At 36.2% G+C, this 23950-nt stretch overlaps 2 protein-coding genes and 1 non-coding gene across 3 annotated transcripts; 1 reads left to right on the top strand and 2 right to left on the bottom strand.

Moving 5' to 3' along the window:
* Positions 1-235: 235 nt before the first annotated feature.
* LOC130963952 (small nucleolar RNA R71) lies at positions 236-343 on the bottom strand. Its single transcript, XR_009080067.1, has one exon. It is a non-coding gene; the product is annotated as a small nucleolar RNA R71 (small nucleolar RNA).
* Positions 344-8729: 8386 nt separating this feature from the next.
* On the bottom strand, positions 8730-12973 carry LOC130963356 (uncharacterized). Its single transcript, XM_057889480.1, has 14 exons — positions 12712-12973; positions 12489-12621; positions 12119-12278; positions 11866-11981; positions 11413-11568; positions 11069-11282; positions 10836-10925; positions 10473-10728; positions 10201-10313; positions 9600-9698; positions 9469-9516; positions 9246-9356; positions 9049-9139; positions 8730-8960 (listed from the first exon to the last, which is right to left on the bottom strand). The coding sequence occupies exons 1-14, from the start codon at positions 12941-12943 to the stop codon at positions 8860-8862; spliced, it is 1920 nt and encodes a 639-aa protein (XP_057745463.1). The 5' UTR covers positions 12944-12973; the 3' UTR covers positions 8730-8859.
* Positions 12974-13220: 247 nt separating this feature from the next.
* LOC130961591 (autophagy-related protein 3) lies at positions 13221-22769 on the top strand. Its single transcript, XM_057887549.1, has 11 exons — positions 13221-13442; positions 18060-18272; positions 18647-18717; positions 18927-19043; positions 20049-20212; positions 20642-20715; positions 20993-21044; positions 21288-21353; positions 21577-21704; positions 22309-22413; positions 22499-22769. Exons 2-10 carry the CDS (start codon positions 18112-18114, stop codon positions 22406-22408), a joined length of 933 nt encoding a protein of 310 aa, XP_057743532.1. The 5' UTR covers positions 13221-13442; positions 18060-18111; the 3' UTR covers positions 22409-22413; positions 22499-22769.
* The last annotated feature ends 1181 nt before the right edge of the window (positions 22770-23950 follow it).

Genomic DNA, 23950 nt, shown 5'->3' with positions numbered 1-23950 from the left:
CCATGGACTTCCATTGGAAGATCCTCATCAGTTCTTAGCTGAATTCTTGCAAATCTGTGACACTGTCAAGACTAATGGGGTTGACCCTGAGGTCTACAGACTTATGCTATTCCCTTTTGCTGTAAGAGACAGAGCTAGGACATGGTTGGACTCTCAACCTAAAGAAAGCCTGGACTCTTGGGAAAAGCTAGTCAATGCCTTCTTGGCAAAGTTCTTTCCACCTCAAAAATTGAGTAAGCTTAGAGTGGAAGTCCAAACCTTCAGACAGAAGGATGGAGAATCCCTCTATGAAGCTTGGGAAAGATACAAACAATTGATCAGAAAATGTCCTTCTGATATGCTTTCTGAATGGAGCATCATAGGTATTTTCTATGATGGTCTTTCTGAACTATCCAAGATGTCTTTGGATAGCTCTGCTGGAGGATCTCTTCATCTGAAGAAGTCGCCTACAGAAGCTCAAGAACTAATTGAAATGGTTGCAAATAACCAATTCATGTACACTTCTGAAAGGAATCCTGTGAACAATGGGACAAATCAGAAGAAAGGAGTTCTTGAGATTGATACTCTGAATGCCATATTGGCTCAGAACAAAATATTGACTCAGCAAGTCAATTTGATTTCTCAAAGTCTGTCTGGAATGCAAAATGCACCAAGCAGTACTAAGGATGCTTCATCTGAAGAAGAAGCTTATGATCCTGAGAACCCTTCAATGGAAGAGGTGAATTACATGGGAGAACCCTATGGAAACACCTATAATTCTTCATGGAGAAATCACCCAAATTTCTCATGGAAGGATCAACAGAGACCTCAACAAGGTTTCAACAACAATAATGGTGGAAGAAACAGGTTTAGCAATGGCAAGCCTTTTCCATCATCTTCTCAGCAACAGACAGAGAATTCTAAGCAGAACCACTCTGACTTAGCAACCATGGTCTCTGATCTAATCAAAACCACTCAAAGTTTCATGAATGAAACAAGGTCCTCCATTAGAAACTTGGAGGCACAAGTGGGACAGCTGAGCAAGAAAGTTACTGAACTTCCTCCAAGTACTCTCCCAAGCAACACAGAAGAAAATCCAAAAGGAGAGTGCAAGGCCATCAACATGGCCGAATTTGGAGGGGAAGGAGAGGAAGTGAACGCCACTGAGGAAGACCTCAATGGGCGTCCACTGGCCTCCACTGAGTTCCCCAATGAGGAACCATGGGAATCTGAGGCTCAAAATGAGACCATAGAGATTCCATTTGATTTACTTCTGCCATTCATGAGCTCTGATGAGTATTCTTCCTCTGAAGAGGATGAGTATGTCACTAAAGAGCAAGTTGCTAAATACCTTGGAGCAATCATGAAGCTAAATGACAAGTTATTTGGAAATGAGACTTGGGAGAACAAACCTCCTTTGCTCACCAAAGAACTGGATGACTTGTCTAGGCAGAGATTACCTCAAAAGAGACAAGACCCTGGGAAGTTTTCAATACCTTGTACCATAGGCACCATGACCTTCAAGAAGGCTCTGTGTGACTTAGGGTCAAGTGTAAACCTCATGCCTCTCTCTGTAATGGAGAAGCTAGGGATCTTTGAGGTACAAGCTGCAAGAATCTCACTAGAGATGGCAGACAATTCAAGAAAACAAGCTTATGGACTTGTAGAGGATGTTTTGGTAAAAATTGAAGACCATTACATCCCTGCTGATTTCATAGTCCTAGAGACTGGGAAATGCATGGATGAATCCATCATCCTTGGCAGACCCTTCCTAGCCACAGCAAAGGCTGTGATTGATGTTGACAGAGGTGAACTGATCATTCAAGTGAATGAAGAATCCCTTGTGTTCAAGGCTCAAGGATATCCCTCTGTCACCATGGAGAGGAAGCATGAAGAGCTTCTCTCAAATCAGAGTCAAACAGAGCCCCCACAGTCAAACTCTAAGTTTGGTGTTGGGAGGCCACAGCCAAACTCTATGTTTGGTGTTGAACCCCCACATTCAAACTCTAAGTTTGGTGTTGGGAGGTTCCAACATTGCTCTGAGCATATATGAGGCTCCATGAGAGCCCTCTGTCAAGCTACTGACATTAAAGAAGCGCTTGTTGGGAGGCAACCCAATGTTATATTTTATATTTTTCTTTGTTATTTTATTTTATTTTGTATGATGATGATCATGAGAAGTCACAAAATCAATTGAAAAAGTAAAAACAGAATGAAAAACAGGAAGAAAAACAGCACACCCTGGAGGAAGAACCTACTGGCGTTTAAACGCCAGTAAGGCTAGCAGGTGGGCGTTTAACGCCCAGTCTGGCACCATTCTGGGCGTTTAACGCCAGAAAGGGGCACCAGACTGGCGTTAAACGCCAGGAAAGGGCAAGAACCTGGCGTTAAACGCCAGAAATGGGCACCAGCCTGGCGTTTAACGCCAGAATTGGCTCAAAACGTATTTTTGCATGCCATTTGGTGCAGGGATGACTTCTCCTTGACACCTCAGGATCTGTGGACCCCACAGGATCCCCACCTACCCCACCACCCTCTTTCTTCTTCACCCATTCACCAATCACTTCCATACCTCTTCCCCAAAAAACCCTTCACCTATCAAATCCCATCTTCTCTTCACCACTCACATACATCCTTCATAAAACCCCACCTACCTCACCCTTCAAATTCAAACCACTTTCCCTCCCAAACCCACCCATACATGACCGAACCATGAGCCCCCCTCTCCTATATAAACCCTTCTTCACTCCTTCATTTTCACACAACCTAAACACCACTTCCCTCTCTCTTTGGCCGAACACAAAGCCATTCCCTTCTTCCTCATTTCTTCTTCTTCTACTCTCTTCTTTCTTCTTTTGCTCGAGGACGAGCAAACCTTTTAAGTTTGGTGTGGTAAAAGCATTGCTTTTTGTTTTTCCATAACCATTTATGGCATCCAAGGCCGGAGAAACCTCTAGAAAGAGGAAAGGGAAGGCAAAAGCTTCCACCTCCGAGTCATGGGAGATGGAGAGATTCATCTCAAGGGTGCATCAAGACCACTTCTATGAAGTTGTGGCCTTGAAGAAGGTGATCCCCGAGGTCCCTTTTTCACTCAAAAAGAGTGAATATCCGGAGATCCGACATGAGATCCGAAGAAGAGGTTGGGAAGTTCTTACCAACCCCATTCAACAAGTCAGAATCTTAATGGTTCAAGAGTTCTATGCCAATGCATGGATCACCAAGAACCATGATCAAAGTGTGAACCCGGATCCAAAGAATTGGCTTACTATGGTTCGGGGGAAATACTTGGATTTTAGTCCGGAAAATGTAAGGTTGGCATTCAACTTGCCTATGATGCAAGGAGATGAACATCCTTACACTAGAAGGGTCAACTTTGATCAAAGGTTGGACCAAGTCCTCACTGACATTTGTGAAGAGGGCGCCCAATGGAAGAGAGATTCAAGAGGGAAGCCGGTTCAATTAAGAAGGCATGACCTCAAGCCCGTGGCTAGAGGATGGTTGGAGTTTATTCAACGCTCAATCATTCCCACTAGTAACCGGTCCGAAGTTACTCTAGACCGGGCCATCATGATCCATAGCATCATGATTGGAGAAGAAGTAGAAGTTCATGAGGTCATAACCCAAGAACTCTATAAGGTGGCGGACAAGTCCTCCACCTTGGCAAGGTTAGCCTTTCCTCACCTCATTTGTCACCTCTGTTATTCAGTTGGAGTTGACATAGAAGGAGACACCCCCATTGATGAGGATAAGCCCATCACTAAGAAAAGGATGGAGCAAACAAGAGACCCCTCTCATCATGAGATCCCTGAGATGCCTCAAGGGATGCACTTTCCTCCACAAGACTATTGGGAGCAACTGAACACCTCCCTAGGAGAATTGAGTTCCAACATGGGACAACTAAGGGTGGAGCACCAAGAACACTCCATTCTCCTCCATGAAATTAGAGAAGATCAAAGAGTCATGAGAGAGGAGCAACAAAGACAAGGAAGAGACATTGAGGAGCTCAAGCACTCCATAAGACCTTCAAAAGGAAGAACAAGCCGCCATCACTAAGGTGGACCCGTTCTTTAATCTCCTTGTTCTTTATTTTCCTGTTTTTCGAAAATTTATGCTTTATGTTTGTCCATGTTTGTGTCTTATGATCATTAGTGTCTTAGTGTCTATGCCTTAAAGTTATGAATTTCCTATGAATCCATCACCTTTCTTAAATAAACAATGTTCTTAATTGAAAAAGAAAAAGAATTGCATGAATTTTGAATTTTATAACAGTTTAATTATTTTGATGTGGTGGCAACACTTTTGTTTTCTGAATGTATGCTTAAACAGTGCATATGTCTTTTGAATTTGTGATTCATGAATGTTGGCTCTTGAAAGAATGATGAAAAAGGAGACATGTTACTGAGGATCTGAAAAATCATCAAAATGATTCTTGAAGCAAGAAAAAGCAGTGAATACAAAAAAAAAAAAAGAGAAAAAAGAGACGAAAAAAGAAAAAAAATAGAAAGAAAAAGAAAAGAAAAAGAAAGAAATAAAGTTGTGATCCAAGGCAAAAAGAGTGTGCTTAAGAACCCTGGACACCTCTAATTGGGGACTCTAGCAAAGCTAAGTCACAATCTGAAAAGGTTCACCCAATTATGTGTCTGTGGCATGTATGTATCCGGTGGTAATACTGGAAGACAGAGTGCTTTGGGCCACAGCCAAGACTCAATAAGTAGCTGTGTTCAAGAATCATCATACTTAACTAGGAGAATCAATAACACTATCTGGATTCTGAGTTCCTAAAGAAGCCAATCATTCTGAATTTTAAAGGATAGAGTGAGATGCCAAAACTATTCAGAAGCAAAAAGCTAAAAGCCCCGCTCATCTAATTAATACTGATCTTCATAGATGTTTTTGGAATTCATTGTATATTCTCTTCTTTTTATCTTATTTGATTTTCAGTTGCTTGGGGACAAGCAACAATTTAAGTTTGGTGTTGTGATGAGCGGATAATTTGTACGCTTTTTGGCATTGTTTTTAGTATATTTTTAGTAGTTTGAGTTGAGTTTTTAGTATATTTTTATTAGTTTTTAGTTAAAATTCACTTTTCTAGACTTTACTATGAGTTTGTGTGTTTTTCTGTGATTTCAGGTATTTTCTGGCTGAAATTGAGGGACCTGAGCAAAAATCTGATTCAGAGACCGAAAAGGACTGCAGATGCTGTTGGATTCGGACCTCCCTGCACTCGAAGTGGATTTTCTGGAGCTACAGAAGCCCAATTGGCGCGCTCTCAACGGCGTTGGAAAGTAGACATCCTGGGCTTTCCAGCAATATATGATAGTCCATACTTTGCCCAAGATTTGATGGCCCAAACCGGCGTTCAAAGTCACCTTCAGATTTCCCAGCGTTAAACGCCGGAACTGGCACCAAAATGGGAGTTAAACGCCCAAACTGGCACAAAAACTGGCGTTTAACTCCAAGAAGAGTCTCTACACGAAAAATGCTTCATTGCTCAGCCCAAGCACACACCAAGTGGGCCCGGAAGTGGATTTTTATGTCTTTTACTCATCTTTGTAATTCTTAAGCTACTAGTTCCCTATAAATAGGACCTTTTACTATTGTATTTCCATCTTGGTTCTTCTGGTTCCCTCTCTGGGGCCGAAACCAATGATCACTTTTGTTCTTATGTATTTTCAACGGTGGAGTTTCTACACACTATAGATTAAGGTGTGGAGCTCTGCTGTACCTCGAGTATTAATGCAATTACTATTGTTCTTCTATTCAATTCCGCTTGTTCTTGTTCTAAGATATTCATTCGCACTCAAGAACTTGATGAATGTGATGATTATGTGACGCTCATCATCATTCTCACTTATGAACAAAGTGATTGACAACCACTCTTGTTCTACAAGCAAACGAGGCTCTAATGTTTATCTCTTGGATTCCTGATAACACGATGCATGGTTGATCGCCTGACAACCGAGCGCTCGCCTGACAAACGAGCCAGCCATTCCGTGAGATCAGAGTCTTCGTGGTATAGGCAAGAACTGATGGCGGCATTCAAGAGAATCTGGAAGGTCTAACCTTGTCTGTGGTATTCTGAGTAGGATTCAATGATTGAATGACTGTGACGTGCTTCAAACTCCTGAGGGCGGGGCGTTAGTGACAGACGCAAAAGAATCACTGGATTCTATTCCGGCCTGATCGAGAACTGACAGATGGATAGCCGTGCCGTGACAGGGTGCGTTGAACATTTCCACTGAGAGGATGGGAGGTAGCCACTGACAACGGTGAAACCCTTGCATAAGCTTGCCATGGAAAGGAGTAGGAAGGATTGGATGAAGACAGTAGGAAAGCAGAGAGACGGAAGGGACAAGCATCTTCATACGCTTATCTGAAGCTCTCACCAATGATATACATAAGTATCTCTATCTTTATCTTTATGTTTTATTCATATATCATCTATACCCATTTGAGTCTGCCTGACTAAGATTTACAAGGTGACCATAGCTTGCTTCATACCAACAATCTCCGTGGGATCGACCCTTACTCGCGTAAGGTTTATTACTTGGACGACCCAGTGCACTTGCTGGTTAGTTGTGCGGAGTTGTGATAGAGAGTTGAGATTGCAATGAGCGTACCATGTTGATGGCGCCATTGATGATCACAATTCCGTGCACCAGTCATCGTCAAGCTCGCCTTCTCTCTGTTCGCCGGTGTCGCGTCCTCTGTCGTCGCCGTTGCTCGCCTTCCACCTCGCCGCCGGTAAGTAATATTTTGTTCGCAGTTTCGCACTTCATAGCCATCTCCTCGGCGTCTGCTTGCTGGTTTAGGGTTTAGCAATTGATTTCTGATAATACTTGTTATTTGTTTCAAATTGATTTGCTGATTAGCTGGATTTTCTGAGGTTATTGTTTACTGATTTAAGTTTTACTATGGAGTTTGTGGAGTTTGCTGAGTTAATTTTGTTCATAATTTTCTGAAATTTTGTTCAATGAAACAACTAGTCTTGTTCCATTGACACACGTAGGGCTAGGATTCATGCCCAAACCAATAGTGTAGACGAGGTTTCTATCAACTTTGAGAGGAACAAGAGCAGGGTATTGATCAGAGTTTAGGCTTCTGAGTTTTTTGTTGAGATTCTGTGCAAAAGATAAGTCATTTTTGGCAGGAAGTTGAAGTTGAGGAAGAGAAGGGAGTTTTTTGTTGAGACTCTGTGCAAAAGATGAGTCATTTTTGGCATGAAGTTGAAGTTGAGGAAGAGAAGGGATCAGTGTTTGAGATGCCTTTGTATTGGAATATAGCTGTGGTGGTTTTGTTGTCAACTAAGATTAGAGCATCCATGAAGACCCTTTGCGGCCATGAAGTACCTGCTTGGAAGTTGAAACAATGTTGGCATGGACTAAAATATTTGTGGTTTGTCCTTGTCCAATTAGTATGGAACTTATGGTGAGTGGTTTTGTTAAATTTTGATGGATGATAGTTTAGGTGTTTTGTTAAATTTTCTGAATTAATTTTGTTGATGATTGATGATGTTTTTTTTTTTAAATATTTGAAATTATATATTTAATTTTTAATAATTTTATTTAATATTTAATAAAACCGTTTGAACTCCGGTTGAACCAATGAATCAGTCACTCTACTGGTTCATTGACCGGTTCGGTTCTCGCAACCTTGGTTGAGACTTGTTATATGTATTTAATTTTTTTAATTTACAAAACAGCAAATCCAATCCAATCCAAACCGCTTAAAATTGGATCGGATCGGATCGGATATTTTTAAAAACATCATCCAATCCAAACCGCACTGCAAGTATAATTAACGTTCGGATCGGATGAGTTTTTGGCTCAAAACCGATCCAAATCGCACCGCGAACACCCATAGTAGATACGTGTTTATTCGAATACTTCTAAGAAAATAAGTAAGAGCAACAAAAAAAAAAGAAAGAAAGAAAAAAAATGCAACATTAAAAAAGATATTTTTGTATTAAGATTAAAATATTATTGTATTATTTTTCTGATACATTATACATAATTCAAAACTCTCTTTCCTCCTTCTCATCATCATCATTTTTTCTCTTTATTTTACATTTTCATAATTCTTGTTTTATCCTCTTAGCTTATATCAAGGTTAAGAAATTTTGGTATCTAAATTGAGAAACTTCCATATCACAATTAAAAAGTTTGGGTACTATTTTCTGATAAATTCTGCATAACTCAAAACTACTTCTCCTTCTCCTCCTCTTCTTCCTCGTCATCATCTTCTGTATTTTATCACAATCAGATGGTAAAATATAAAGGTTGTTTACAAGCCCATGAACACACACGAATGCAGGAATATTGTAGTAGACTTGCAACTCCTTTATCTGATCGTGGAAGAGTTGATTCTCCATATTAATCTTTTGTGGCAAGTTAGCTCCCATTCAGGCTGGATTTGGAACACCAGGTCGAAGGGTTACACACTTACACTGCCAAAGAGGGGGATATATGCAGCGGCAGAGTTGTTACATATTCAAAATGAGATTCAAACCGTGACGCTCCAGTTCCTTTAACAAACAAACACCCCAGCCCTCACGTTCATTAGTGGCATTGGAGTCCCTTGCCTTAGGAACACCATACACATACCTCGACGTCTTGACGAGAAAACTTTCTCTCAAACTCTCCATCACCTATATCCATGCTCATCAAAGTCCAATCCAAGTACTCTCTTACGCACCCTAAGTTTTAGCAAATCTTAGGAATTGGATAGAATGTTGGATCTATTTTTAGAAATGGACCAATTTAATTCAAACTCCAACAATTTATATGAATACGTAAGAAAGAAAATTAAATTATAAAATGTTCTAGTAATAATGATTAATGATTATATACATTTACATTTTGCTATATACATCAATAGACTTTAAGCTGGGGACCCTGTCAAAATTTGGCTTTCAATCCTAGGTATCCACTCATAAAGGATATCATTCACTTGTTCTGGCACCTCATCGTGCGGACAATGGCCTGTAATGTTAGAAGTTTAAAAATTTTGGATATCATTAAAAAATTAAAAGTTAAAAATAGATGAACAAGTATAAAAAGTTATAGTTACCAGCATCCAATTCTTTAATTACAAGTCCATCGCAATGTTCTTTCAGTGTAGCCACCCTGGAACTGGAGTCAGAAATTGGATCTTTCATCCCCTGATAACAAAGAAATCAATAACAAGATACGAAGCTATACCAGAGATTAATTCACATACATAAATCATATCAACTTCAAATTTTCTTGCCATTAACGTTAGAGTACCTGTATAATCAGAACCTTTTCCCTGAATTCTTCAATAAGAAAATTAAGAGGTATGGAAAGATTAAAACTGAAGATGCTTTCCACGACCACAGGAGAAGCAGGATCATAAGACTTTTACATATGTAAGGAGATGGCAAAATGAGCCATGTATACACATCAGAATAATGCAAAACTCAAAGTGAAGCAAATTACTAAAAAGTAAAAGCCAAGAAGAAGAGGATACTGCTCTTAGCATTTTATTTATGAGCCAATCATCTGCTCTTTCTGTCCGCTGCATGCGAACTTAAATGCCTCAGAACCAAGCAATATCCACACCAAAAATGTGAGACATAATTATACCTTTGAAACACTTACAGTTGGATAACATTTCTTAACTAACTCCTGAATCCGTAACCTCAAATATAGTAGAAGAACACGAGAGCCCAACCAGGAGGCGCCGGAGGTTTTTCTATCCTGAACAGGAAAGCATGTTATAGGACTCGGTAACTGAATTATTTTATAATAAATTATCAAGATTGTCATATTATTACAAGAAATGCTTTGAGAAATTATAAAATAGATTTGAATTAAATCTAATCAATCATACTAGGTGTGCATAAAAAATCAGACACCAAATCAGCAATTCATATAGAATACATATTAGAATACGAAATATACATATATACACATACATGGTGGCTGATGTGCGCGTAGATTTATCTAATCTAAGAAACAAACTTAACTTGGACCAAATCAATCACCCAAACCCCAACTTCCATTGATGCATTTCGCTCTTTCATTCTATTTTTAATTTGGTGAATCAAAAATCTAGTAATCCGCTCCAATAATTTAAAGCAGCAAAATAAATAGTCTCATGCAGAAGTCATTTTCCAGATAAATCAAACAGAAAAAAATCCATGTACTACTACGCTCCAAGTTCTATGGTATAGTTTCAGTTGTTCTGATTTACACTTACTTCAGGTAAAGGTATGTATGTATAACTAGGGACGACATTGCCAGCACTGTTGATTAGGACTACAGATTTGACCAAAACACTCCAAAGACAAGAAACAATGGATACGAAATAACCTGGAGTAAGAAAAACAATTATCAAATCATCAACAGCGGATGAAGAGACAAGTAGAAAAAAAATAGAAATGCACCAAGCTCCAAATTTCTGTGTGTGTGTGTAAGTGTGAAAAGGACAGATTTTTTTAGAGGAAGTACACCCAATTTATGTAATCATACCACCAATTGAGTTCCCGACAAGGTGGACAGGTTCACCCACAACATCAACAATAAAATCTCTCAATAGTTCGGCCCACAAGAGTTCAGTATACACAAAATCTGGCTTTTCTGAATTGCCAAATCCTAACAATGTAATAGCCCAAACACGATTTCCAGCTTCAGCTAAATCATTTATGTTGTCACGGTAATGCTCTGAGAAAGCGCCAAATCCATGCACAAGAACAACAGAAGGACCATCATTGCCAGCAACTGTATACTAACAAAACTAGTTTTTGGGTTCTTAATTCATTAAATTGACAAAAGAGTGTTAACTGGCCATTTGGAAATGAATCAATTGTTGAGTATGAGAAATCAGTTGAATACCTGAATAAGAAAACCATTCCATTTCCACGTACGTGTTGAGTGTATCCCATCATTGTTTGTTTGATTTCTCAAAGCCATAAGCCAGTACCACTATGTTCCAAAAAATTAAATGAATAGATCATTTGATAAGAAAGGTAAAGGCAAGTTTTCTGTTACAACTAATAAGAAATAACCAAATCAATAAGGCAGAAAAAAATTGTATTCTAATATAGCAAAATTGCTAAAACTAGCACCTCCTTCGAGAACACAGCATCAACTGCTCCTGCAATTGTGGTAGCTGAATATCCAAAGGAAGATATAAATCCTGCATTTCGTTCTCTCTCATAGTTGATAGCTTCATAGTGTACACTTCTTCTAGATATAATGCCAAGAGATAGAGCAGGACCAACGAGTGCAATAAATGATGCTCCATTCCGACTTTCAGAAGCACGTACTTTTTCATGTATCCTGCACAGATTTAAAGGTGAAAAGACATTTCACTGTTCATGTTTTTAAACTGACCTCTAGACTCCATACTCAAGACCCTAGAAGATATTAGCCAACAAATAATCACAAAAGCCAGGTTTTTACTACATACTCTTGCCAGTCATCATGAGCTGTTCCCTCGAAATATCTCAAATATGCAGCCAAGGCATTTAATACATTGTTTGTTCCACCTCCTACAGCATTACCTTTTTGTGACAGGAAAACAGATTCATTTGATTTCTTTGACTGCAGTTGCCTAGAGTCATTCCTTCACTGCTCTCACTAGACTTCATTATTTTATTCCGTAAAGGTTTCAGCTGATGTCAACTTGATTGAGTTCCACCTCTCTCTCAATCTCCCTTGGTTGCTGGTAATGAAATTCTTTACATCATCATATACAGCATACAGGAAGAGTACCTATTTCAATGAAAATCTATCATATGACTTTGGCCACTTTACAAGTGCAAGATGTTAAATGGATTACAAAAATGGAAAACATAATATCAAATACTCTTCCAAAAGAAGATTCATGCCGAGTGACAAGAAAAGTCAACCACCACAGAACTCACCCCAGTCCAGTTCCATGTCTGCAGCAGGTAATTTTGACAGCTGAAGTGGTTCAGTTATGGGTAGTCGAAGTTTCTTAAAGTCATCATACGATGCAGGAAGATTTTGCAGAACCTATTGGATAGTGATAGAAACGACCAAATCAATTATCGACAAGTTAATAAAAGTAATCACCAATTACCACATATAAATTCTTCAACTCTTGAACAATTTAGATAGCCAAAGAAGCCAAGAATCAATCGGATACCTACATTTACATCATAAAATGGAGTGTTCCATAATTCAATCCTAGGAGCACGTTCTCGAACCGTGACAGCTTTCATACACTCCTTCACAACATCCAAAAGCAAGTACAATTCATACTCCACCTCTTGTTCTGCAAATACACAACTGGCATTCACCTGTTCCACCCTGGGCGATGAATTTGTTCAACAAAAGCAATTGATAATGCTTAATTCAAGATGTCATCATGCACTTTGGCAGAAAAAAGGTTCTCATTATGCACGGACATGTATTGTGGCATCATCAGTAACTAATCAACTAAGTAACTCACAATAAAAGTTAACTAACTGTGTAACTAATCAACTAAAGAAGTAACTAACTAACTGAAGAGTAACAAACTCAGATGCAAGCTGTTGTATGACGTGCTCTGCGTTCCCGAATCTAATCATGAGATTGGAGCCGCGTTCCTTCAAGGAGTTCCTCAAATCTTGCAGCGCGAACAGGAGCAGTTCCAGCATTTCATCAGAGAAACCTGCAATCAGCAATTCAACATGGTGAGATTTCATTCTCCGAAGGGAGTTAAGATCTGAAAGAGTGTTTCGGGCATTCGGCGAATACTGACGAGAGAGGATACGGCGATCGAAGACGTAAAGAGGAAGGAGTGATTGGAAGCTAGAAGCAACGGTGAGGGCTGGGTGATCGTGGATTCGGAGGTCGTGCTTGAACCACACAATGGCCGTATTAGCAGTTTGCTGCGCACTCATTTTGAAGGAAGGAGAGCAGCGCCGAGTGTTTGGCGAGAAGGAAAGTGACGGAAAATGAGAAGGAAAATAAGGGAAAGAGAGGAGAGCCATTGGGAAAGAACCACAGAGGAAGAAGAACTCTCAAGTGAAGTGAAGTGGCTCCTGTCCTGTGAACTATAACTGTTTTAGAAAAATAAAAAATATTTAAAAATCCACGTGGAGGAATGTGTGTGAGTGAAGTGTCCATCTGTCATATTTTGGACGGTTACTGGCCGGTTGGACCGGACCGGTAACTTGCCGGTTCGAATAAAACGATGCCGTCTTGTTTATTTGGAAAAAAAAAAAAAAGCAGAACCATTCGACATTCGTGAACCAAACACCCCCCCCCTTTTCTTCCCCCAATCATTCGTGCACTCCCTGGAGACCTCTGAAGCCAAGGAAAACCCTAGCCCTTCATCGCCGCCGCCGTCCCCAGGTCCTCAGCGCCGCCTCTGCTTCCTCTTCTCCGTGTCGTTTTCATCTTCGCTGGCACGTCGTTTTCATCTTCCTCTTTCCCAGGTAGCTCGGCACGTCGTTTTCATCTTCGCTGGCTTCTCGGCACGGAACCCAGGTTAGTGGCCCTGCTTTCAATTCTTCGCCTCCGCTTCTTCCTTTTAATTTCTGAATGTTCGGTCTTCTTCGTTTGAAGTTCTGAAATTGTTGTTCAATTTTTGTTCCATTTTTCTTGTAATGTTTTGTAAATTGTAATTGTCTGCTGCTGATGGATCTGTCTTGTATTTTCTGGTTGCTGGTGTCTGTAATTCTTTTTTTCAAATTTACTGATGGCTCGATGGCTCTGTTAGTCTGTTGCTTTTAATTCTTTGCTCTGTTACTGATGGCTTGATGGCTCTGTTTGTTGCTGATGGCTCTTTAATTTTTTTTGTTCAATTTTACTGATGGCTTTGTTTGTAGTTGCTGGTTTTGCTGGGTGAAGGTTTAGTGTTTTGTGATTATTGGTTAATGTTTTGGTTCAGTGTTCTCTCTTTTCCAGATTTCCCTTCTCCCTGTATTTCTGCATGTTGCTGGAATCGGGACTTTACTAGGATTTGTTAAATTTGTTGGTGTAACTTGAATTTGTTGCTGAATTTGTTGCTTCCCAGTCAGGCTTAGTTTGGTAAAGCTTTTATTTTTTAAAAGTTAGCTTTTTTTTTAAGTTTTTAGCATTTATGTTTGGTAAATCAAATTAAAAATTGTTTTTAATAAACACAAGCAAGAACAATTGCATTTGGTAAAATAGCTTTTAAAATTTAAAAATACTATAATAGACATAAATATAAGCATTAAATTTGAAAATTTGTTAACATGTGAGATTATATTAGACTTTTAAATTTTGAAAAGCACAAGCCAACTTTGAAAAGCTCTATCTTAAGGCTGGGTTTGGTAAAGCTTTTTCAGGAGGTGCTTGTGCTTTTAAAAAGCACAAGCACGTCATTTTGCGTTTGGTAAATTAAAAAGCTCAAGTGCTTGTGCTTGCGGCTTTTAAAAGTTAAGGGTGCTTTTGAAAGCTGGCTTATGCTTACCAAATTTTTTTCATTTTCCCGCATATATTTCCCGCTATTATATTGCCATTAAAATCTTCATATATTTCTAACTTCTCTTCCTAACCTTCATAAAATCTAACACAATCTTCATATATTTTTTATTTTTCAACCTAATCTTCACAAATTTCAACACAAATACATCTCTATCACATATTAGGTATAAACTTCTATCTATTTATATTATTTTTTTTATTTAATTTTGTATAAAATTTTTAAGTTAAAAAGTAGAAGAATTTATTTATTATATTTATGTTTATTATGAATTTTTTATTTTAACACTATTTTATTTTAAAATATTATATAAAATTTTAAAGAATTTGAAAAAAAAAATTATTTTTTTGTTATAAACATGTTTATTATAATTTTTTCAACTTTTAAAAGCTGTTTTACCAAACACAATTATGGTGCTTGTACTTATTAAAAGTCATTTTTAATTTGATTTTACCAAACGTAAGTGCTGCAACTTTTAAAAAGCTGTCTTTCATAAGCTACTTTTAAAAAGCAAAAGCTTTACCAAACTAAGCCTAAGTGCTTTCAAAAGTACCCCATCTTTTAAAAGCTGCAAGCACAAGCACATGCTTTTTTTCATTTACCAAACACAAAATGAGGAGCTTGAGCTTTTAAAAAGTACAAGCACTTCTTCGAAAAGCTTTACCAAACCAAGCCTCACAGAGTCAGGTGATTGATTGGCTTTGCTCATTGATTGTATTTGATGATAAATTTTAAATTTGCACTGCCCATGTTACTGATTCACTGTTCTTTCAGTGCTTTTTGTTGTTAATCATTGTGATGAGCTTTGCTAAAATTTGCACTGCCTATGTTTAACATTTAAACTCTCAACTTCTCAGCCCTGTTTGATTCTTCATCTCAGGCAATTGAATCGAATCAACCAGGCCTTCCTTTTCTTTTTCTTTTAGTTGATTCTTAATTTTTCTAATATATGTAGCTTTCTGAATCAAAGTGGATCAGATTAGGTAGTTTTCTTGATTTGGGATATTTTCGGAAACGCATTAGAAGAGCTATTTTATTATTATGTTTGCTATAATAATATTTCACATGTTCTGTATGCTTGTGATTGTATGGGTGTTTAGTTGTTTACATTTTCTTTCCAAATCACTTGTTGTGGTTGTTCTTTGAGATAAGGCTTTGTATGTGTGTGTGAGAATATGTGATAAATAAATATACAATAAAATTATTAAAAATTTAATATACAATTTTAAATATTCAAATTCAATAATTTTTAAATTTCTAAAATTTTATAATTTTACATAATAACTTGTTTATATTTTATTACTAAAAATTCACAAAATAATTTTTTTTAAATAATTTACAAGTTCTAATCTAATAATTAGCAACAATACTCATTGTTTTTTTATTTTAATAAATAAATTAATTGTAATAATTATTGAAATAAATAATTTAAAAAATATTTACCAAAATAAATCTTCTCTTTTATTTTATTTCGTTTACCATGTAAACAAGATAATTTTGTATGTAAACAAGATAATTTTGTATGAATCTAAACGAGATAAATATTACATGCATTTTTAAAAAAAAAATTGAAAATAATAAAAAATATTAATAATATCAATAATCCAAACTTTTAGCATGCAATTAGCACATAAAAAGGTTGGTAAAAGAGATTAAAATAAATATGTTTGATCAATCAGTACTCAAAAAGGTTGATGGGATAGTGGGAAGAGAATTACGTTATCTCCCACTATCCACATGAGAGATAACCGTTTCAATTCTCTTTCCAATATCTCATCAATCTTTCTTAACAATTGGCAAACGGTTATTTTTATTTTTCAAATTTAAATCAATCCAATTGGATCATAATTTAATCTAAAATTTTTTAAAATGGACATGTTTATCAATTAGTACTCAAAAAGAGTACATAAAAAAATTTAGATTAAATTTTGATCCAATTGGATTCATTTAAATTTGAAGAATAAAAATAATCGTTTGCCAATTGTTATGAGAGATTGATGGGGACAGTGAGAAGAGAATTGAAATCTCTCACGTGGATAGTGGGAGATAACGTGAGAGATAACCATTTCAAATCTCTTCCATTATTCCGTCAACTTTTTTGAGGATTAATTGATCAAACTTATCTATTTTAATCTCTGCTACCAATCTTTTTATGTACTAATTGCATGCTAAAATTTTGAATTATTGATATTATTAATATTTTTTATTATTTTAAATTTTTTTTAAAAAAAATACATGTATCTCGTTTAAACATTTGAATGTTTTTTTCAAAATCATAAAACATTTCAACAAAGACTTCTCATCAAGTATTCAACAACGAAAACTCATAATCCAAAATTGAAAAATCTAAAATCAGAAAAACTAAATAAAAAATCCAAACTCAACATCCAAACTAAATTCAGAATCACTTCAGCAACAAGCCAACTCAGAAAACAAAATTAACAATAATTCAAATCAACCATCAATTCTAACTCAGAATCCCATCAGCAAAATTAACTCAACAAAAAATTAAGGTTTTGAAAAATCGGACCGATTATCGAACCGGTCTAACTACTAATTCACTGGTTTACTGGTCTAATTGGTTCAACCTAAAAAATTGTTTTATAATAAAATAATAAATAAATTATAAATAAACACCTTACAACATAATGATAGACAGTATAATTGAATCACAAAAGCATAAAACAGCATCACATCACTATAAAATCACAAAATACAACAGAACAATTAATCAATAATCATACAATCTAGTCAAAATATTTGATGGAGCTCTCTACGAAAATTCCATTTGATGGAGCTGTCCAAAATATTTATAAAATAAGTTCAACTTGTTATGTTGTATATACTCATAAGCAACAAAAGTTTTACTAATTTTATCTTAAACCTCACATGAATGTTGATTAATAGATTAGCATATATTGTATCAAGTTTGCAACAACTAAAGACTTCAATCTATATATCTAGCCTCAGATAGCATAGCAAAATTCAAGTCTCAACATTTGCACAGAAGAACAAGACATGAATAAATCTAAAATTAATTTGTTTCTTCATAGAGCCTCAATATGCTACCTTCATCTTCAAAACGATCTTTAACCATCTCTTACTTTTCTTCATTTAACCACCACCAGTTTGATGGTATAATAGAACTTCCAAGAAATGTTGACTTCAAATTCCTCACATTTAATTAGATATAGACAAAATATCGAACAAAAGGATGAATCAAATTGAAATAGAAAACGTGTGATGAACCAAAGTGATGATTTACACATAATAATATGAATGAAACATGTGAAAACGTGTGATTTGGGTAAAATAAAATTATCACTGAAATTTACTCGTAATCTTTCAGAAAAAAGCTCTCTCAGTTGGAAAAAACTTACGCTCGCTTTATTTACTAATAAAGTAAAAATTTAGAAAAAACATGAAAACATTGATTTAGAGAAAGGAATAATTAAGTATTTATTTTAGTTTAAAAATGTGAAAAACCAACAAGTAATGCAAATCCACAAACCCCAATAGTTATTGTTTTTATAGACAAGGTGACTGGGTTTACAAGCAAAAAACGAAAAAGGAAAAAAAAAAAGAAAAAACCGAGAGAGGAAGTCCAAAATTTTTTCACTCATTCGTATAATCCAATTCCTTTTCCTCCTCTGCAGTTTGCAATCTGAGTCTGCATTTCTGCATTCAACTTCTTCAGAAGAGAAGAGGATGGTTCTGTCTCAGAAGATTCACGAAGCTTTCAAGGGCACAGTAGAGAGGATCACGAGCGCTCGAACCGTCTCAGCCTTCAAAGAGAAAGGAGTTCTCAGTGTCTCCGAGTTTGTCACCGCCGGCGACAATCTCGTTGCCAAATGCCCCACTTGGTCCTGGTAAATTTTCCCCCTTTTTTTTAATCCCAAAGATTTCATCTTTCTTAATTAGGGTCCCTGTTACACGATGTTTCCATTCCTCTAATGGCTATTCGTTATTTCCAAAATATATTAAATCTGCTTTCAAGCCTCAAAATTTTACCTCTCAGAAGGGTTTCGACCAAGTTATATAGCTTCGGTCCCTGTAACAAAGGGTTTGGGGTAATATGGGACTTTCTGGGATGATTTGAATCATGTACGTATATTAACTAATAGCAAGCATTAGAAATTTTCATTCATTTGTGTTATGGCAATTGTTAAAGCTCAAAATTAAGGGGTCCTTCTTTTTGTGCCCTCATTAATTGTTAATGTTCTGTTTTTCCATTGCATAATAGGGAATCAGGTGAGCCAAGCAAAAGGAAGCCATATTTGCCAGCGGATAAACAATTCTTAATTACTAGGAATGGTAAGAGTCGAGCTTGGGATGTATTTGTATGTCATACATCTTCTTTGTTCTTGTTATCTTCAGTCTAGTTTGAACTGTATTATGTTGCTCTTTCTGTCCTTAAAACTAGAAAGTTATGATACCTGTATTTCCTTGAGGTTTCTCCTGAATTTGTTATCTATGGCTGTCCTCATTAATGCTGGTTTATGAAGTTGCTTAACACTTGATAGTGCCGTGTTTGCGAAGAGCTGCATCTGTTGAAGAAGAATATGAAGCGGCTGGAGGAGAAGTTCTACTTGATGATGAAGAAAATGATGGATGGCTAGCAACTCATGGAAAACCTAAAGGTATGTATGTTGCTAGAGGCATTATTCTAGGGTTGTGTTACATTGCCTTACACAAGCTTGGGGTTAGGTTAGTCCACTACTTAAAATAACCCCCACAATCTTAGTGCAATAATGGTTTTGTAGTATTGCCTTTTTACAAATATAGGCTTTTCCCGAAGTTAGTATTATGTTCATTAAATGCAAGTGGTGAGGCAGCAGCATCGCAGATCGATGTCAACATGAGACTCTCATGTCGAGCTTCTGGGCATGCCACAACCCCCATCTAATCATAAACTTCCACCTTTCTTTCCCTAAAGCAGACTCATACCAATTTTTTCCACACTCGACATCTATGTTTCGATCTGTGCTCATTGTTGTGACCAGATGTCTTTTCTGTGATTCGTTGAATTCCCCAAGTCTGCTCCTCCTTTTGACGAAAAAGAGAATGAATGATCAAGTTGCTCCATTGACATACTCACATAAGCATATTGGGATGGCCAATCAAATCCTTTAATAATCTGTTTTCCACCTTGGAACTGCTCCCCTCCGTCCCACCCTCCACCCACCCACCACAACCACAATGAAAAAAAAACCCTTGACGGGCTTTTCATACTTGAATTAAGTTCTTCCCACTTGTGAGTGCCATACCAGCAAATGTCCTGGTAGACAGATAACTTTTTCTTCCCTTAAGTCCAGTGTGGCTAGCTCACCTCCAGCCTACAAAGACCTAAGGATTTATCTGCAAAATTTTGAAATCTCCAAAATTTCAAATAAATTTTCAAGCTACTAACCAGAATTGAAATAATTACCATTGAAATTGAAATAAAATCTGTCCTATGGTTATGAGCATGAGTTATGCATCTGTTTATAATATTTTTTTATACAGGACTAGCATAATTCCCAAACTTGTGGGAGTAACAAAACAAGAGTTTATATTCTATATCAGTATATTGTGATTTAGTTCTAATCCAATTCCCTGATGCTCATACCTTACACCTTTATTACTTTTTATTTCTTTCTTTGAAGAAACCAAATCCGACGAGGAAGAGGATTTACCTTCAATGGAAAGCCTAGAAATCAGCAAAAAGGAACTTGTTAAGCAAATTTCATCCTACATGGGAGGTGATGAGGAAGATGATATTCCGGATATGGCTGAGTTTGAAGAAACTGATAACATTGTTACAGATCCTGTAAGTTGGGTATCAATTTCTAGGAAGCTAGATTGTTGTTTCCTAACTGTTATACATCTGTATTTGGACTGAAAAGTGAAGTTTTATTGAATCACATGAAAGAGAACAGAAATATGTATCGACTGTCATATGCAGATGTATTCTCATACTATGCTTGTTGTAAGAGTCTTTTTAGGCTGGTCTGACCTTGCAATATTTGTTGGAATTAAAATGATAGGTAGGCTGTAGGCAATTACAACCTGAATGTGAGCTCTAACTCAATTTTTTATTTTAATACTTTTGATTTTTTATTTGCATAATTTGTAATAGTAATATATTATTTCAAATAGTTCTCCACTAGTTTACTTATTTTTTATTAACTATATACTTTCATTGTTTACTTGTTTAGTACTGATTTAAGAAATATGATTGTCATTATTTACTCTTCAGTCTACATATCTAGTGGCTCATGAACCTGATGATGATAATATTCTACGAACCCGAACTTACGACGTCAGTATCACGTAAGATGAGTGTGTAACTTTTCTTTATTGCCATTTTGTTCCTGAACAAACTGCTACTTTTGATATCAGAGAAGACTGGGTATCTTTTCCTGACATATCACACAAGTGCTAAGATTTTCCTGAACGAACTGTTGGAGGATATTTATTCCTGACATATTTGTACTTCTCCTATTTTCTTTGTTGTATCTTGTTCTTTCTGTCAGATAGAAAGGACTATTTTGTATTTGAAACAGTCTTTAGACAATAATTTGAATAGTTCTATTTGACTTGTTTGCAGGTATGATAAATATTATCAAACACCTCGAGTATGGCTTACCGGGTATGATGAGGTTTGTTTTCCACGATCTTTTTTTAACTATATATATTCATTCACTTTTGTTGGTCTATAAGCCTACGATGAACCTACCTGGACAACTAATGTTTGCTTATTTTAAGTAGTGGATATAAATGATGTGAATATCCCGAACTGGGGGCTCAGGGGGTGGGTTGATAACAGTTCCTTAATCTTTTTTCATTTTTATACCTTGGAAACTTAGTTCACTGGTTTATGATCCCATCTTTCCATCTTGCAGTCAAGGATGCTTTTGCAACAAGAACTTGTCCTTGAAGATGTTAGTCAGGACCATGCTCGCAAAACGGTGAGATATGACATGAATTGTTTATGTGAAAGATATTTTATCAAAATTCAATACGATGTTTATTCTTGGATGAATCATTTTGAGGTATAGATCATAGTTACATGCTTAAAGGGTAAAACTATTAAGCTTAGTACTTCCTATGTTTTTAACCCCTCTATTTATCAATTTATAGTTTGCTAAACTTAAGTTAATACGTTATTGTTCTAACATGAAATATATACAGGTAACAATTGAGGACCACCCTCACTTGCCTGGTAAGCATGCATCTATTCATCCATGTCGACATGGAGCAGTGATGAAGAAAATCATTGATGTTTTGATGTCACGTGGGGTTGAGCCAGAAGTTGACAAGTAAACCCTTTCTGTCCAAGATATTATTGCTTTCATAGAAACGTAATTAAAATCTTCCACATGGTGATATAAACTGGATTTTTCTTTTAATAAATCTAAAGCAACATTGTCTGTAATTGTTTACAACATCCATACAAATATTGTTTCCTCATTAGCTTCACAATTTTTTATTTATTGCTTATGTAATTACCGGCGTTCAGGTGATGGAATATTTGATTATGGAATCTGCCTAAAGATTGTTTGTAGCATATAGTCAAGCATGCATCTGTTTTTTGTTCAATGGTCATTCACCCCTTTCCTAGTTTCCGTGGTTAATTATATTATGTTCCTCGAGATAGGGGCAACTTTATATGCTTGAGATGCCATATTGGATTCCAACATGTATGCTTGTGCCTGTTAATTTTACTTCAACCACTCCGTACGACTTGAATTCCCATAAATAATGACTTGTTTTTATTCAAATTCGTGAGTTGTGTAAGCTTTCAACTGGAACTTGGTACGGCGCTTCTGGATCTGATCCCCCTCTTAGCAATGCCTGACTTAGGATAATCACATTTTATTCCTTGGAGTGGCATAACTAAATATAAGTAATGTATTTGTGTAGGTACCTGTTCTTATTCTTGAAGTTTATGGCCTCTGTAATTCCAACTATTGAGTATGATTACACAATGGACTTTGATCTTGGTAGCTCCAGCAACAACTGACTGAGGTAACTGATTTTTATTTATTTTCCTTAGTATCATAACATGGCTTTTTTCTTTCATTCTTATATTACCTTTTTTTTTTTTTTTCAGATGGTAGCATTCAAGTATAACTGGGGAATATACTCCATTGTTGATTTCCCATTGGATCCAATGCAGAAACACTCGGTCCTTTTATCTTGTTTTGTTGGTTTGTTGCGCATGTATTCAGATTGCGAATAAACCTTGCTGTTGTTGCCAAGTGTACATGTCATGTAAATTAAAGCCACGTTAGTGTGGTTTGGTTACGGTCTTTGTACATATATAGCTAGCTGACTCTATGTCACTCTATAATGAAATATATGGCAGCCAATGCTTATCGTTACGTTCCCCCTAACTTCTATTTTAAAAAAAATCATAGATTTCGTTAAGATAACAAGAGTTACAATTAGGACCACTTGAGTCGGCAGTAATAGAAGAAATGAGATTTTCCAACAAAAATTAACCTAGAGAGAATGATAATCAAATAGAAGTCACTACTCACTTGTGTGTAAATCACACTTAAAATGTGCGGCGAAATTTGTAGATGATTTTGCTTAGTCGCTTGTGGTCTTTATGGATAGGAAATTGAGTGTTAAATGAAGATCAAAATGTGTCACGTTACATGGTTTTTAAAAGCGAATCACTTACTTAATGTTGAGCGAATCACTTCCTTAATGTTTAGCTTGTAAAGCTATTATGTACGTTTTTGTAGTGAAATGTTGATTAGAAGAAATTCATGTAACGAAGGAGTATCTAATTTCTAAATTCAAGATGAAATTGATATAATATTAGACATAAAGGTGCATAAGAATGAAGTTAGTCAATCTTATTATATTAAAAAGATATTGAAAAAGTTTAATCATTTCACAATTGAAGAATTCAATACATCCTCTGATCTTAATTTTAAATTAGAAGGAAACATAAAAAGATCTATAACACAATTAGAATATGCTAGTGCTATAGAAAGTCTAATGTATACAATGCATTATTGTACCAAATCACAGAATAACCTAGCGATCAACATTGAAAAGCTATAACAAGAGTTCTTGGTTATCTCAAAAAAATCATAAACTTGGGATTACATTATAGTGATTATCCCACAGTTTTAAAAGGTTATTTCGACAATTGGATTACAAATTTTAGTGATAACAAATAATGGATTTTCACCCTAGGTGGTGGAGCTATAAGTAGGAACTCAAATAAACAAACATGTATTACACATTATACTATGGAGGTTGAGTTTGTAACTTTATTAGCTGCATGTAAAGAAGCGGAATGATTAAAAAATTTGTTATATGATATAAAGTTGTGGCCACAACAGAAGACAGCTATTTCAATCTTTTGTGATAGTGAATCAATCTTGTCTCGAGCATATAATAAGGTTTATAATAAAAAGCCTAGACATATATGTTTGAGACATGAGTTTGTGAGGCAACTAATAGATGATCAGGGGCGAAATTAGACTAACTATTTAGGGGAGGCGGTGTTTAATAATTTACTAAAATTATTATTTGTTGTAAAGTA

Source organism: Arachis stenosperma, chromosome 2, assembly GCF_014773155.1.
Source record: "Arachis stenosperma cultivar V10309 chromosome 2, arast.V10309.gnm1.PFL2, whole genome shotgun sequence".
In the NCBI taxonomy this organism is placed as follows: domain Eukaryota; kingdom Viridiplantae; phylum Streptophyta; class Magnoliopsida; order Fabales; family Fabaceae; genus Arachis; species Arachis stenosperma.
The sequence above is the reverse complement of the archived record's forward strand: the minus strand, read 5'-3'. Positions and strand labels throughout refer to the sequence as shown.